A 16,373-nucleotide genomic window follows, 5' to 3' on the forward strand; every position below is an offset into this window, starting at 1 on the left:
ACTCCATTCTAGAAACTTTCCAGTGTCCTCAAATCTGTCTTCTGGTGGCTGGAAGCTGTGTGTCTTTCTCGATGTCCAGACCAAAATCCCATATTCTCTCAGTGGCTACATTTCCCTTGGTTGCACTTCTAGATTTGATTCCATTGATATCCCCTTGTGAGTTTATATACTATCTACACCTTTACTCTACGCCACTGGTTACAGATCTTCTTTATAACCTTGTTTATCGAATGTGGTTGGAGGTAGGTCTCCACGCGTACTCCATTGCAGTCGAGTGCCAGCCCAGTCCAGTCCAAAACACTTCTCTTTCTCTGGTCTTCGATTGCGTTGCTTTTGTATCGGCTCCAGCACCAGCTGAGAGTTCTGATCGTGTTTCTTTCGTATGGAACGCAGAATATGTGATGCTAATTTCTTGTTTTTGAGGTGTTGTGTCTTGTACCAGGCGGCCCTTGTCGCGAGTCCAGGGTGTTTTGTGCTTGATCTTGGAGGTTCGCCCGCCACGGTTGAGGGGATTGTCGAGCTGGTCATTGCTCAAATCAGAGGTAGGATATCGTGGACTTGTAACGCTTTGTTCAGTTTATGAGAAGTCGTGGCAATTCGCGGTTGGAGTGTCAAGTCTTTGCGGTCCTTTGTTAAAGGCGAGTTCTCAGTAGAGTGAACGAGACGTTTGCTAGAGGTCGAAGTATCGACTCGCTGGAGTGTATTCGCCGGTGGAAGTCCTTCAAACAGGTCACGAACAGCCAACACGTTAGTAAACGACGTTCACGTACAAGAAATCAAATGCTGGTTGACAGAAGTCTGGTGTTCTTCTGGAGATGGTAGAAAGAGGTGATAGAAGCTGTCAGCTTACAATGTACTGGACTCGGTTGGTTAAGTTCCAAATGAGCGCGAGTAAGGAAGAGAACCAAGTGTTCGCCATCGCTGCTGGCGTGAATGGCGGGGTCTGAACGCGCCAGCGATCAACCTGCCGTCGGTCGCAAGCCGTTGAAGAGTGTTGTTCATGTTTACAGCGCGAGTCTTTAGATTAGCTCCTTTGGTCATGATTGTAATGTACTATCACCCAAGTGACCGCTGATGATCAAACGAGTCTCGTACTACTGCGGATTTCGGTGTTTGTGATGCTGTTGTGCGTAAAATGGAAGTGAGTGTCGCTCATGATCTAGAGTGTTCCAACTTCTAGTACCTGCTTGAGGTCTATCTTCGACTTAGAATCCGTTGTATCTCTGGGCTCGAAAGATGATCGTGTTGCCGTGCTCCGGGTCTTCTTCCTCGATGTGTCCATGCAATGTCTGTCGCGCCCCGCGCAAGATTGTATCGTAGAACTTGCGTGTCGCGGTGGCCTCTAGTCTCGGTTTATGGTGATAAAAACTCCCCGCCAAAGGTCACTACATGCTTGAAGCAGTGAATCAGTCGCTATAGTGATCTACGAAGTATTGGCATGGTTTGGACCTTTGCGGGTGCCCGTGATGAACCTAGATAGAGCCATTCAGTGACCTCTTCGGAGGTGGCGAGGCTATCAAAGCTTCGCAGTTCACCACGACGTCGGCGTCGACGAGCGCAAGGCACAGGAAGTTGATGTATTCAACATCTGACTACAATTAACTAGAGTATACCTATCTAAGCATCAAGACGATGCCGTCGCCGTCATCCTGGGCAACGGCGCACCTCGTCTACTGAAGCCACCCGGCCATCACAGCTCCCTCACCTTTCCCATCCTGCCCTTCCCTGCCGCCCTGGCTGGCCCTGGCTGGCCCGGGCACGCCCTCGGGGGTCATCTGAACTCGTCAACCTGCCACATTCACCTGCGCTCTCCCGCCTCCGGGCCGTCAACTACGTCTTCGTCAGGTTCAAACGGCCCTTGACAGTCACTCCTGGCTGCTCCACCCCGTTTTCCTGTCGCTCAACCTTCAACAATAGCCTGCTCTCGACCAATAGAAGTTCAGACGAGGAGCTGTGGCCAGCCTCGTCCTCTATTTAAGCCCTCCCTCTGACGGACTTCCTCCTCCTCCTCTCTTCCCTGAACTCTTCCTCGCACAAACCTCCACTTCCTCTTCTTCTCTACTTCCATTTCTCACCTTCCATTCCCCTCCTTCTTCTTCTCTCCTCCTATCTTGTCTTCCATTCTTCATCTTCATCTTCTTCTTGTAATCTCCATCTTCTTCTTCTTGTACTCTCCATCTTCTTCACCCCGCACTTGTCGCGTTTTCTTCTTTTTCCTTCACACACACGCACAATATTTTCTCCTTTTTCTTCTTCCATCACACCTCACCTTCATCATCATCTTCCTCCATCATCATCTTCCTCCATCATCATCTGCCTCCATCATCATCTTCCTCCTTCTTCATCACCTTTTTCCTTTGTCATGATCGTCTTCCTCCTTCTCCATCTTCCTTCATCGTCAACACTGGTAAGTCATCCTTCCTTTGCTTCACTTGCGCATCACCATGTTGCCAATGATGATATAAAAGTCCCTGTCATGTTGTTCCAAGGCCATCGCGCCCGTGACGAACAAAACACAACCTAGCACATATATCTGAGGCTCACATCAACATCACCCATTCATCGTCTTCGATCCATCGTCGCGACCGTCGCTAACCTTGCTGTCTTCAGTCATCCATCATCAACATCGTCTGCTTCATCTTCTCATCTTTCATTCTTCATCATCCTCGCTCACACATGGTAAGTTCATTTCAGTCATCTTGATCGATGAGCTTCCAGTCAGCTAACCATCAACATCAATCAGGACTTCTCACAACACATTCTCATGATGCGCGGCGGGACTCCTTGTGCTTCGGCACTTGGGGGGGGAGCTTGGCGACCTCCTGGGTGGGCATCATCTAACACTAACACATCAACACTCGACATCACCAACACACAACATCTTGAAAACACATTCTGTGGGCGGGCCTTCAGCAGCTTGGCAACCTGCTGGGGGGTACAGGGGAGCTTGCTCCTTGGGCGGGTTTTCAAGACACATCACCGGCGCCAGGTGGCGCTGGCAGTCCAGTCCGGTCGACACAACAGACATATACAGCGGGCAGTGGGCAGTGGGCTTCTGGGGGTCCTCCTCTTGTCATTGTCAATCTGGACGGGACATGACTGAGGGGGGCGGTTCCTCGGTGTTCTTGGTGGCTCTTGAACATCAAGGGGCTGCGGGGAGGTTGTCCGGGTTCACACTTGTGTTTTCCTGGGCACCTCTCCGCGGTCGTCAACGGCTGCGTTTGTGGGGTTGGCAGATCTTCTTTCTTGATCTTCCCGAGTGATGAAAACACAGCGTCTTCATTTTACATGACCTGAAACCTGAAGGATAAAATTGTCATTCTGACGGGAAAGTTTGGAAGGTGGTGGACATCGTTCACTGCGGGGAGGCTGTCTGGGTTCACTTGTGTTCCTGGGCATCTCCCCGTGGTCGGAACTAGGGGATTCTAGGTGTGTGTGTTCGTCTCTTTTTGTCTTTGTCCCTTCAAGTTTATGTTTGTCAGTTTTCGTATCTTGTCTCCTTCTTGTTTGGTCTCATGGTCGCGGCTCATACTTATCTCATGTTTCCTCTTCATTTCATGTCTCTTCTTCCTGTTGTGCCTCCTTCATTTCTGTCTCTTCACCCGATGTTTCATCTTCAACATTCTCTTTTCTGCCCGATGAAGTTTGGTTGCCAGTGCGCCACCATCAAGTGATGGCACAGGTAGTGCCTGTGGCCGAGGGCCTTTGTTCCGAATGATACTTGGTGACAAGTGCACCACCGGCTAGGCCGGTAAACCGAGTGGTCTAGTTGACGGGTTACGATCTTTTCTTGTGTCCTTTTTTTTTTTTTTCCCCGATGATGTCTGGTGTCAAGTGCACCACCGGCTAGGCCGGTAAACCGAGTGGTCTGGCGGAGGGGTTATGGTGTTTTCCTCGTGTTTTCCCCAGTGAAGTTTGGTTAGCGAGTGCGCCACTGAGCTCTGACAAGTGTCATCTCAGCAGAGGCAAGTGCCTCTGGCCGAGGGTTCAGTTACCGGATGATGCTTGGTGACAAGTGCACCACTGCCAAGTGGTGGTAAACCGAGTGGTCTGGCTGACGGGTTCCTGAATGATGCTTGGTGTCAAGTGCACCACTAGCCAAGCGGCTGGTAAACCAAGTGGTCTAGCTGACGGGCGGTTTGACTTTGTCGTCCAAGTGGACAAACATAACCAAGCTGCGGGGGGGTTGTCTGGGTTCGTCCTGGACACCTCTCCGCGGTGACCTGCTGGGGGATGTTCGCAATTGGGGGATACCAATTTCCATTTCGTACCTACTAACTGGGGGATGTCAGTCCGCAACTGGGGGTCTTCGTACATGTGTTCTTCATCTCCTTTGTTTTTTCTGTCTTTTCTTTCTTTTTCTTGTTGTCTTTTCTGTCTCTTCCTTGCTGTCGTTTGTTTCTTTCTCTGCCTGTCTTTTTTCTTCGTTTTCTTGTTGTCTTTTTTCTTCGTTTTCTTGTTGTCTTTTTCTTCGTTTTCTTGTTGTCTTCTCTTGCTTTTCCTTGCTGTCTTCTCTTTTGCTTGTTTGGTAAGCTCTCGCTCCCTTTACCTCATACCTACCTACCTAAAAAACGCTAACATTGCTCACAGTTTGTTTTCCCATTCAACATGGAAGAAGCTAGGATGGATAGTTGGGCTGCCGTGTCCTGACGATGATCCCAGCCTGGCTTTTGCGTTTGCATTTCCAAAGCACCGCCGGGTGACGTGAACATGGCGGATCGCTTTGTCGCCGCATGAATAGGGTAGGAATTGGAACCAGTGCCTCGGTGCGCCTGGGAAACACTCCCTTCCATGTACACGTCCCCGGCACACAGAACTGCTTGCTTCATGTCCCCGTGTTACGATCCTCCGTGGCCGTAACACTTCACGTTTTCTTTTGTTCGCGCTCACCTCCTTTCCTTCCTTTGATTCATAACGACGGGGGGCCGCCGATGATGAGTTCACTAAGACGATCGACGAGGGATTGACCAAGACAACGTATATGAACTGAGGCGGTTACGCGGTACCTCGGTGAAGCAAGCAGTACAGCCTAATGGTCTGAGGGTGGTTCTATGAGGGGACGGATAACACAATCAATGATGAAAGACCACTTGCGTCGTCGACCTGAGATTGTGCGTGGGATGAGATTATTCAGGTGCAGCACCAGGGTTGGTTGCGCTTTTCCTTCGGTGCTGCCACCTGAGGAACACTGGGGGTTGTGATCTTTCGGGGGAAGTAACAGGACGAAGAAGGGTGATGCGACCTGTGATGAAGCCTCCTTGTCTCTGACGTACGATGCAGGTTGCAACACTTGTGTTCTCTTGCGTACTCGAGACGAGATTACCGGTGATCTGAGGTCATTCTAAAATGTTCGGCATGGAAAGCGGGTCGGGTTGAGGGCCAGTGCCACGATTGCTTCTGAGGAACTCTGTCCTTTGAGCATGGCTAATAACCAGGTACAGTGGCTGGTTTTCTTTCGGTTTCGTGGAATTCTTATAGTATGATGATTGAAATCTCTGAACATCCAATGTAGACATGTAACAATGTAACAAAAATCACATCCACCAATCTGAACCACTTGAACTTTCGAGACACTTTTGCTGCCTGTGGTATCAGACGCACTTGTGCTAACATCCTTCAATCCCAGAGAACTAGACTGAAGTCTAAAAGCTGCTCAGGGTTTGAGAGGCGGCCACGATCGAACGGATTGTGGTGATATGGCTGGCAACTGAAGATGGGTTGTTTTGTAATATTGGAGAAAGTCACAGTACAGGTTTCGGGAATGTCAGAACCAGCTACACATCGGAGCCAACGCGCGGAATACCTAAGAATGCCAATGGGAATGTTAATGACAATTGCAAAGGAAATGATTATGGATCACACATTGTCCTAGACCACAAGCTGACAGCCATACATGCATTCATGGGAAGACGAACTGCGGTAGTGCAGGATACTTCTAGACATAAAGAAATCGAGCCAAGCCACAAAAAAAAAAAAAAAAAAAAAAAAAAAAAAAGAGTGTTCTGGTGGCGAAACTGCTCTGCTTGATGACGGCTGCGTGGTTGCTACCATCGCGGGTGAACTACCTGTGTGGCATACAATTTGAAGGCTGAGAACAATGAAGAATATTGATTGACTGTAAATAAATGAGGCTCCCGACCTCCGGCTTGTACCACGGCGTCCGCTTTATGCTTCCCCATACTTATGCGCGACCTCGGAAGCACTATTGGGATTTGTGAAGTTAGGGGAAGACGGGTGTTAGCGTACACCCAAAGCACGCATACCGGGGTCGCACGGATTATGGAAGAGATCGAGCAGTTTATGGAATTGAAGAGGTCGCAGCTCAACACTAGAAAGCCTGATTACCCCAACACTCGAATGAAAAGAGGTATGGGTATCTTGTTCTCTCGACTGGGATAGGTCAAAGAAACGCGTAATGACGCCACTCGGCCGCCGCTTTCGACAACAGGAGCGGATATCATGGCTTCCCATACGATATAAGGCAGGCAGCACAAACAGGCCGCCCAGTATCGTCGAAGTAATGACAGCACCACGCATAAGGCCAGTTGTCCACCAGCCACCAAGCTTCAAATTACAGGAGACTGACTCGGTAAGAACGCAGGAACGAGCTGCGGCAACTCCTTGGCCACGGGACATACTATTGTTACCTGGGTGACGATCTCGCACGATAGACACCCCAGGGTGGTATTTCCAGGGACAGTGATGACGAGAGCGGCTTGCCCATCAGTACCGAACTAGCAAACCCCTAGCGGAACCCTCAAGCGACGGAGAATGTTCGCTGAGGATGGGCAGGAGAGACTCATTGGTCAGACAGTGGTGTTGGACGATGCGAAAGGCAGAGTGCCAAACTGTTCGGTCTCATCTCCCATTATCAACGAGCGGCGGCACATAGGCTGAAACGGCGTGATAGGCCCGGTCGAGCCCCGGTCGAGTTCAGTTCTTTGGGCACATGCTTGTGTCAATGAGCCACTGTGTGCTTGAGACGCGGCTATTACCACCACTCGGCGATAACAGACATGGGAAGCCCAGTTGATAGGAGAAACACAACACCTGTCTGCCACATACGCTCCACATCCACGCCACTGCCCGGTCATCCATCCAGGTCAGGGTCTAGGTTCTTGGTTGGCCAAAGTGCCGAGGGGGCCAACTAGATGTATCCAGTCGCCGCTGCCGTTGAGAGATTGAAGGCCTCGTGATAGGAGTATACGGCTTCGGCTTTACCAATGACGAATAAGGGAAGGCAAGAAGAGCGGCCAAGCGGCCACCGAATAACGGGCCAGAAGGTGTGTCGTTAACAAGAAGTAAGGGACAAGAATATGTTGATGAACGGCTAATTGCAGTGATATCAAACGCTTTGATGGCGTGTGCTCCCGAGCGCAAGGATGGGTGAGTCGAGAACCATTTGCATTTGGTTCCTCAAAATGTCGTTGGCAAGGTGTCGTCGGACACTTGGAGTTCCAGAACTAGGAACGTTTCCGCGGAGGGTGCGTCCGGGGGTGGCTGTGCAGCTTCACTTGCCACACAAGACTTGCACAACGCTCTTGTGTGGCTTGTGCCTAGATCCAGCTCGTCGGATCTGCTGAGTGGAGCCAAGTTCTTTTTGTCGACTTGTCCAGTCGTCACTGCAGTGAGATACAGTGTGTACTGTAGGACTCGGAGTGCAAAGTCAGCGAGCAGTGCGGCAACCCCCACTGTACGATCACGAAGATTAACGACAGACGGACCACTACAGTCGGAGCATTCGTTAACTCGAGCCCCGACGAGAAAAATGGAACGAGTGAGGATTCTCGTATCCAATATACGTTCAGTGTACCTTATTTGACTTGGAATACTTCCAGGTTTCCTGGACTCAGAGGCCGCCCTCCGCCATTGACTCAATCTACAGGCTTCATTGACGACGAGATTTACCTAGTTGGCGAGTCTCGGGGATAGCCCAACCAGACCCGATTCCACACATGGCCATACGAAAAGACCCTTGTACAACACAGCGCCATCTTTGGGATCGGAAATGAAATCTTTCACCAGAACAGCGACTGGATTCTACGGATACTCCGAAGACGAACTTCTCCACAGATTTAGCTTCACATGCGACACGCTTCCCACTAGGATGGCGGAGTTTGAGGAGGCGGTCTTCCAGAACACGTGTAGCCTTTACGCCTTTCGAACCCTGGCCGCCTACAGCGCCCGGTTCGCTTGCTTCCGTCTTTAGCGGTGAACGACGACGACGACGACGGGTAGCATTCGCACAAGCGCCTTCGAACACGATGTCGTCGACTATCCCGTGGGCGCGAACTGGCTACAAGTTGGGCGTCATCCTGACTCCTCCTCCTGTGGATCGGGAAGGGAGCCCATGGTATTGGCACGGCGGCATGGCAGCATTGGCATGGCACCTTGAGGGTGCGACTCCCGAGTTCTGCTTGCACTCCACCGGCATACTGACTCGACCAGCAACCTCCTCACTTGGACGTATGAGACGCTGCCGCGCAAACCCGCTTTCTGGCTTCTTGTTGGGTCCAACACGCACGTGCAGTGCAGCCGAGTCTGCGCTTTTTTTTTTTTTTTTTTTTTTTTTTTGACAGACTGCTTGCAGTTATGTACTATCGCCATGCGACCGCCGTTGGAACTATCGGTGAAGAGACATGACCGAGAAGGATGACTGCAACAACGGACGGACGCCGAAGCCGGTGACGTGGTGAGCAATGCATTGCCATATATAAATCTGCAAAGTTTTTGCATATTCTCGTCCAAGTGAAAAAAAGGTTTCGAGAAAACGGCATGGTGTCGAGGTGTCATCCATCCTCGTTTTTGGCTTAGCCTGCCCTGGCTTCCACTTGTACACTACACTAGTGTAAAGGTCTTGGCAATGAGAATTCCGAATACCTACTGCACTTGTAGTTCGTTTTCTGGGACGACTACCCGTTGAGAAAACCTCACCTCCAATCGGGAGCAGGAACCAACCAGACCTGCATCAAAGACCGGCTCGGGATAGTAAGCTATTGGCTAACAACCCAAGCACCATCGGCGACAGCCCTCTCTCGACATTGGACATCAACGCAGCAAACAATACCTACCCAGGCGCCATCAGTAGGGCAGCAGAGCATACGGCGTACATCATCGACAAACTGCTCAATAACAATGTGGTGTGTGAGTCACCTTGTTGATAGGACGGATGATGGACACTGATGGGAGTCTTCAATTGCCCCATCATCCATTTCGTGCGCAGGACTTTGATCATTTCCTTCAGACTTGGGAATTGGAATGAAGCACACCTCCTCGTAATCAAACTCTGAAAACTTTTTCTGTGACTTTGTCGAAAAAGAAACCAAGTCGCTGGGGTGTGTGGCATGTTGAGCCAGGGTTGATGGGAAAAGCCTCCGGAAAATCACCATGCGGAATTGATGTTCAAAGCACAGGGGAGGGGCGTGTGGTTTCCAAGAGCCGACCACCAGGCCGGGGATAAGGTGAGCATCAGCAAGGTGTGCAGCGGATAGCAAAGCCCATGTGTAACAGGCCGCAGAGAGGTATGTCCACCACGAGAAAATGGCCCTCACCTGTGGTCGCAATGCCGTTGACGTTGAACAGAGCCGACCGTATCAATGCACTGTATGGTGTACAGGCCTGACAGCAAGGCCTTGGTGGAATCATGCCATACCTTGGATGGAAATGAGGGTAGTAATGGATGGACTGGAGGTTGAAAGACATTATGGTGCTCGCCTTGAGGATGCATGCTCTTTCCTGGGAATAGCAGCGTCTTTCTCGTTTACAAGAAGTGCACTCTGTTCGGTGAGTGTGTTGTGACTTGTTCACCGGGAGCTTTGTGAATGGCGTAGGGGTGTTCGATTGTGAAAGTCTGATGTCGAATCGTCACGGCTAGCGTCAACACGACAGCGGGATACGGGGCAAGCTCTGTCATATCCGTGGCTCCAGCGATACACGGGTCCCAAACTGCGCTAGACGAAGATCAAAAAGTCCGGGTTGAGGGCCAACCACATCCGGTCGACAGTGAGGCTCATGTTGTACTTCCAGCTGGGTTACCTAGTGCCGAGCTTCAGGCCCCTGGGTCCTTCAGCTGATCACGGAGTGCAGTCAAGGGGAACACTTCCTATTCGTCGCTCCTCGACGATAGAGCAAAACTCCATCACATTCAAGGTACTCAGGGGAGATCAACACTGGTGCCGTGTAAGTCGCAAGGATTACCTCCCGTGCTTCCCCGTCGTTGGTTATTCGCCACAAGGAGGAGGGCTCCTGGCTAGGAGCGCTCTCTTTTTCACACAAACCCACGGAATGAGATGCGCGCACAGAGGACACGGTAACCGCATTGAAACAGGGAAGAGCTCTTGCGCCGAGATGTCAGCCAACCGCAAAACGGCTTTCAAATTCAAGAGGGAGGCTGGACTAGCGGCGACTGGACCATTGAAGGTTGATCGAGCTACTACCATACCTGTCAATTTCAGCACTGTAGATACGGCATACTACACAGTAAATCGAACAAGCAGGTAGAGTATGGTAGCTTCAATATTTGTTCCATACATTGACCACAAGAGGTTAGCAGGAAATCAGACTGAGCGGTGGGGGGATACACATGCATGTGGTTTTGGGGGCATGCAAGCCAGCCACGTGCAGACGAACACTCGCAAGCACAAGGGCAAACTGGGGAGTCTGGGGCGAGCTTTGGACTTCAGCCTGACTGCGTTGCTACGCGAGGAAAGGCTGACGACCGTTCTCCATGGCCGTACATCTGGCCGCCTCAATCTGGCATTTGTGGTGGAAGAATTGATAGCCTTGGCGAATCCCAGGCGTTGATGCTGCATGAAAGGCTGATGTACACATGATGGCTTCTTTTGGTCCAGGGTCACGGTGGTTGCCGTGATGGTTGCAACCATCTTGAAGAAAGTTGCCCGTGCCCATCCGACAGACTAGAGGTACCTAGTTTCACCTTCATTTTTCGTCAACTCGTTGAATGCTTGGGAATCAACGGTGAGCTCAAGGAAAGTCTTCCATAATCCCGCTGCTCATCTGTCTGCGGCGGGGAACTCCTGCCGTTCCTAAACGATGAACGCGTCAACCGTGGAAGGGGCGACTAACACAAGAGGCGAGAGACACGGAGAAACGTCAGCATCCATGGCAGCTTGCGCTTTCTTGCTATGCTTAGGTAGTGTACATATCTCGAAGAAAGCCCCCGTTCCTGCCGGATTCATCCTCCATCAATTTCCCGGACCTTCTACCTTTTTGTCTCGTCTGGTTAGTGGTTTCCCGGTCGAATGTTGGTCAACCAAAACTCGCACACCTAGCTGTCTTGGCCACAGTGTACAACCTACTGCCAAAAGAATTCTTACCAATCGCGAATCCATATTCAGTTTGCTTTGCATTCAATCAACTACTTCGGCGACTCGGTGCCCAGCATTCCGGGTGTCCGGGCGCCCTCCCTCTCTTCGACATCTTTGATTGCCTACTTTCTATCCGAGCCGGAGTGCAACACCAGACAGCTTCGTAAAGGACGAAGGCGAAAAATTTTCACGGACGTGAATACTGGAAGCAACCAGTTACTCCCTGCGGCGACGTTGAGCATCTTCGCTCAGACCGAGTCTCAATCTCGCTTATACTTCAACGATCGGCGCGCATTGGATGGGATTGGGGGCTGGAAACTGTCCATCATCAGGAATCCGGGGGGCGCTTCAAGGGCAATTTAGCGTTTGTTGTGCAAATTTCAGGGGCCCCCGGGAAAGTCGAAACCCGGTAGATTGGACGGCGATTGTTGAGGGATTCACGCGAGAGATCCAACAGGCTCCATTCCTTCGCACACGACGTTTCGAAGTGCTTCTTTTTTGCACGCTGGAGTTGCCTGTCGATCAACGAATCCAAGTTATCGTCGCCCACACAGTCGGTCTATTTTGGAGACAGCTGAAGGAGGCAACGGCATCATTGAGTCAGAGGCTATCGCCAGACCAGTCCTATCAGCGGCTCTTCTCTCTCCAGGCATTTGGCAGTCTCGGACAGAGAGTGAGTGCTGGTGATGACTGGCTCAAAATCCAGTGCCATCCAGTCACAGTGTGACAGAACGTAGTCGGGGGGTGTGGTTCCTTCTGGCAATGTGCTCATAAGCGTCTTCCCACCACCACGAAAAAAGTGACTAATCCCAAGCAGGCTACTGCAACTGCGTGGCTGGCTACGTACCCTCTCTACAGACACGCCCCCTCCACATTGACCGGGGGCAGAGCTGCAGAGCGCGACAGGGCTCGAAAAATTGAATTGGTTCACATCCCTGGTCTGTGACTCTTGGCGCAAGTCTCCTTGCCAAGTCGTCCCGCCCTCTCCGCGCAAGCAGCCGGAGCTTCTCACCTTGCCCGGTTTGGCTCAGTTCAAGTTTATAAAGTTCGCCAACCACCCGTTTCACACCACTCTTGAGTGACATCTCTGGCTCCTGTCTGCCAATTCACACGCCTTCCCGCCTCAACGGCTTTCCAACCGCGGATTTCCACGACATCCTCCCCAGCTGTCATCCAATCTGGAGCGCAGCCGGATCCACAATTATCCACACGCTTGCAGTCAAGGTCGATCTAGACTTGGTTGCATCATCCCAGGAATTCTGCACCGGGGATCATCGACACACATATCACCATACTCTTGACATGTTGGAAAGCAAAAGACGCTTCTCCTTTCTTCATCTCACTATCGACCGCATACCCAGGTGACGGGTTCCATCTCCTCCGCGTCACGACATCAGGCGCGATTTCTGCTTCGATTCAGGGTTGTCAGGGAAATACATGCAGCAATAAAGAGCAAGGATCTCATTTGAAACAAAGGGAAGAGGAGCTAGCAACTTGTTGCTGTTGAGGTTCAGGAAAAAGATTATTTTATTTGGTTGGAAAGAAAACGACATCATCGACAACATGGCCACTTATTCACCCTACGAGTCTACCCGGTACCGGGACGTCTACGCCCACTACGACGAGGACAGGTTCGCCAGTGCCTCGACAACACCTTCGCCCCGGCAACCGGCATACTTCACCGAGCTTCCTCCCCGACCACAACGACCGGCCACACGGGCTCACTTCCGGTCCGGCAGTGTCAGCGGCTACACCAACGCCTACAGCAGCCCTCGCGGCTCCTTCTCTCCCCGCTACACCAGCGACGGCCACTATGCCACTGCCAATGTGAGTCACTCGCGGTCATCGCGCAAGCAAAGCTTCTCGGTCCCTCGCTCCAACTCCAAGCGTGAGCGGCGAAGTTCCTATTCCTACAATTATCGGGCTTCGGACTCCCATGGAGAATCCGACGAAGACGAGCTGGACCGGCTGGTGATGGACGGCTTCGCCTACATGCAGCCTTTCCAATCGAGATTCGACCGATACAGCACTCGGGATTACTTTACTGTCAATGCTGGTGGACAAGGGACTGATTACCACTACTATGCACAGACCGGTCCGCACCGCGATTACTATGACAGAGAGTCCGCGTTTCCTTCCGCCAAGTACGACTCGGACCGGACGGACCGCAGACCTCTCGCAGGACAACGTCGCAGTTCCACATCACATGCAGTCCCCCAGCGCCCCCAGACAGCCAGGCCAGCCAGCTCCTCCCACAAGAAGCCTCCACCGCCGACACGTGTGGCGACCGAGGAAGATGCCAAGAATTGGAAGATCCCTGCCGGATATTCGTTGAAGAACTGGGACCCCACGGAGGAGCCTATCTTGCTGCTTGGAAGTGTCTTTGATGCCAACTCCCTTGGCAAATGGATCTATGACTGGACTGTCTACCATCATGGTCCTGCTACTCCTATCTCTGAGATGGCCGGAGAGTTGTGGCTGCTCCTGATCCAGCTGGCCGGAAAAATCAAGCGTGCCGATCAATGTATCGACAAGGTCCGTTCCAAGGAGAACAAGGAGATCCTCCAAGAGTTCATGGACGCCGGTGACCGCCTGACCGACAAGCTTCGCAAGCTCCTCAAGGCCTGCGAGGCTCCCATGCTTCGCTCTACTGCCAAGCAACGGAGCTCTTCGCTCGGCAAGGGCGCTGGCGTTGAGTTTGTCGACACGCTTTTTGGATTTGAGCGGGAGCTGGAGAAGACGGAGAAGTTCATGTCCCAGGTCCGCCTGTGGAATCTTCGCTTCGACGCGAACTGCGAGGATATCCTTCGCAACCCGACCGCTTAATCCCCTCTCATATTCACCTCTCAATAATTCGAAGACATACCCTCCGACAAGATTGGTTGTAAGATAATGGGGAGGAGTCCAGCAGCAACGGCAACAACAACAAGGACACCAACAACAACAACAACAACAATAACAACAATAACAACAACAGCGGGGCGGTCATCAGACGCGACACCCATTCCCTATCGATGATACCCAAGACTGCCATTTTTTTGCGGCGCGGCGTGATGATAAAAAAAACCACGGCCCGCCCAAAGTCAACTTTACGCAAAGGAAAGAAATGGAAGGGGAAACGATTTTATAGCAGTCAGTGAGAAGCAGCATTACACGAAACTTAGGTTGTGCAAGGAACTCAAAAGTTTTGGATAAGTTTTATGCGGAGGACGATATTTTACCTCTATCAAGTATCCCCCTATGTAATCACTGTGTTTGTGGTATTCTTTTCTTTTTTTTTTTCACTTCAGTTCACACAGGTTTTGGATGTCAAAAAAATTGGGTTGGCGAGTTTGCTTTTGTTATCTTTCTGTCGCATCACACTGGGCTGTGATGTCATGTTCTCAATCGCTTCTGTGTTACAGGTTGTTCAATGACAATGCTCACACGATTTCACGGAGCCGTCACTGTTCTCTTTTCTTTTTTTTCTCTTTTTTTTTCTCTTCTTTCTCTTGAATAATCAGCTCCAATGGGGATCACAGGATGGATATACCCAACGTTTCACTTTTTCTTTCCTTTTCAAGTCAGGAAGGAACAAATAGAATGTCAATGCGGATGGATAGAGAAGGAATGGCAATGGAGGAGGGTATCAGGGTCGCATCAACCCTCTCCTCCCAACAATGTAGCTAGCTTGTATTAATTCACCACACACACACACACAACTCGACATGATTTTTGTCCAACTTGGTTATGTTCCAAAATCGTCGCCTCACGGTCTGTGAACCCGTGTGAATCAATTCTCATGTCACGCACACCCGGAGATTGGCGTGACGTCTCATCACAGGTCGAGAAATTCCGTTTGTGCTGCCGTGCTGCCGTTCGTAGCAAACCATTGTACGCAGGCATGCCGTGCCCTAGGAAAATCTACAACATGAAAGATGATGCCTCATTTGCCAGACCCATTCCATGGGATTCATGATACCAACAAAGTAGAGGTATCTGTTTGACCACAGCCGTAGAGCGCGCACACAACCTCTGTGATTCCTTGCGCACATACATACATACACCAGGCAAGGGGGCGCTTATGACTGGCACGACAATCTGAGGAAAATTTTGGTGCGCGTGTGTGTTTTGGTTACGAAGCGCGCCTGCTGTTTAGTCACAGACGGGAGAGGAAAATGAGCATGGAATGGCAGAAGCAATTCTGGGGTGTCAGAGTTGGACATTCCAGTTCCCCCCCCCTTTCCTGCCCTTGTTTGTCATCCGTCTTCACCAAAGAAAAAAAAATTAAATTTAGCAAAAACAAAACGACACGGGTGATTTGAAGCTTTCTATTGAAAAATATCTAATAATCCAGCCTTGTCGTATGTAGTAGGTGGTCATGCACTGTGAGTGGAACATTGTATACTTGCGGAAGAATTGATTCAAGTTGTGTTGTGAATGGTGTGAGTGTCAGTCAGACTTGGCTCACTGCTTCACCTGTCAGTGGAATCATCAACCTTCAACACCCTCATTCCTTCCCCTTTTCTTGATCAAGGTAGTGTAGAGGTAGTGCAATCCCGAGGAGGTGGTCGGCGAACTGAGGGGGGGTCGGTCCACCGAGGTGTTTGAGGCTACGAAGGGATCAACATCGGGCTCACACACTTGGCGGCCGCCCTCGGAGGGGGGGCGGTAGGCTACAGACCGCACACTCACACCTCCCTGTTCTCCCTTGTGACAACACGGAAAGCCTTCTTTCGATGTACGTGACGCTTGCTTTTCAATTTTCCATATGTATCGCCATACATGAATTTCAATGGCTGTAAATTTCCACTGCTGGATCGATGTCTTTCATCATCGGCTGCAAGTCGAACGCAAACCTTGGAAGTGCGAATTCAATAATTTCAAGGAGAGAGGTGGAAGCCGGGATGGAAGGAGAAGGTGAGTGGATACCCTCCCGGCAAAGTGGGCAGAGTGGATCTCTGCTTGCACTAGTGTGCACTAGTGCAGAACGTCCTTCCAGTGTCCACAGTCGGGTCCAGTGTGGAAAGAGCTCCGCTGTGGGGTGCGGTCGGTCCTTCCCGGCTG

The 16,373-nt window shown here is 51.1% G+C and overlaps 5 protein-coding genes across 5 annotated transcripts; all 5 read left to right on the plus strand.

The window, feature by feature from the left end:
- Window positions 1–2,249: 2,249 nt before the first annotated feature.
- On the plus strand, window positions 2,250–3,287 carry B0T23DRAFT_146097 (uncharacterized protein). Its single transcript, XM_062832444.1, has 3 exons — window positions 2,250–2,407; window positions 2,611–2,679; window positions 2,744–3,287. Exons 1-3 carry the CDS (start codon window positions 2,363–2,365, stop codon window positions 3,101–3,103), a joined length of 474 nt encoding a protein of 157 aa, XP_062693064.1. The 5' UTR covers window positions 2,250–2,362; the 3' UTR covers window positions 3,104–3,287.
- Window positions 3,288–4,150: 863 nt separating this feature from the next.
- B0T23DRAFT_146102 (uncharacterized protein) lies at window positions 4,151–4,881 on the plus strand. The gene has a single exon (XM_062832445.1). The coding sequence runs from the start codon at window positions 4,286–4,288 to the stop codon at window positions 4,706–4,708; it is 423 nt and encodes a 140-aa protein (XP_062693065.1). The 5' UTR covers window positions 4,151–4,285; the 3' UTR covers window positions 4,709–4,881.
- Window positions 4,882–7,223: 2,342 nt separating this feature from the next.
- On the plus strand, window positions 7,224–8,209 carry B0T23DRAFT_404641 (uncharacterized protein; the record flags this gene model as incomplete). The annotated part of the gene is made up of 3 exons (XM_062838921.1): window positions 7,224–7,283; window positions 7,660–7,802; window positions 7,972–8,209. The coding sequence occupies 3 exons, from the start codon at window positions 7,224–7,226 to the stop codon at window positions 8,207–8,209; spliced, it is 441 nt and encodes a 146-aa protein (XP_062693066.1).
- Window positions 8,210–12,651: 4,442 nt separating this feature from the next.
- B0T23DRAFT_146129 (uncharacterized protein) lies at window positions 12,652–14,163 on the plus strand. The gene has a single exon (XM_062832447.1). It carries the CDS (start codon window positions 12,891–12,893, stop codon window positions 14,151–14,153), a length of 1,263 nt encoding a protein of 420 aa, XP_062693067.1. The 5' UTR covers window positions 12,652–12,890; the 3' UTR covers window positions 14,154–14,163.
- A 267-nt stretch (window positions 14,164–14,430) lies between these two features.
- On the plus strand, window positions 14,431–14,849 carry B0T23DRAFT_146125 (uncharacterized protein). The gene has a single exon (XM_062832446.1). It carries the CDS (start codon window positions 14,528–14,530, stop codon window positions 14,741–14,743), a length of 216 nt encoding a protein of 71 aa, XP_062693068.1. The 5' UTR covers window positions 14,431–14,527; the 3' UTR covers window positions 14,744–14,849.
- The last annotated feature ends 1,524 nt before the right edge of the window (window positions 14,850–16,373 follow it).

Source organism: Neurospora hispaniola (genome assembly GCF_033458365.1).
Source record: "Neurospora hispaniola strain FGSC 10403 chromosome Unknown B0T23scaffold_4, whole genome shotgun sequence".
Taxonomy (NCBI): Eukaryota; Fungi; Ascomycota; class Sordariomycetes; order Sordariales; family Sordariaceae; genus Neurospora; species Neurospora hispaniola.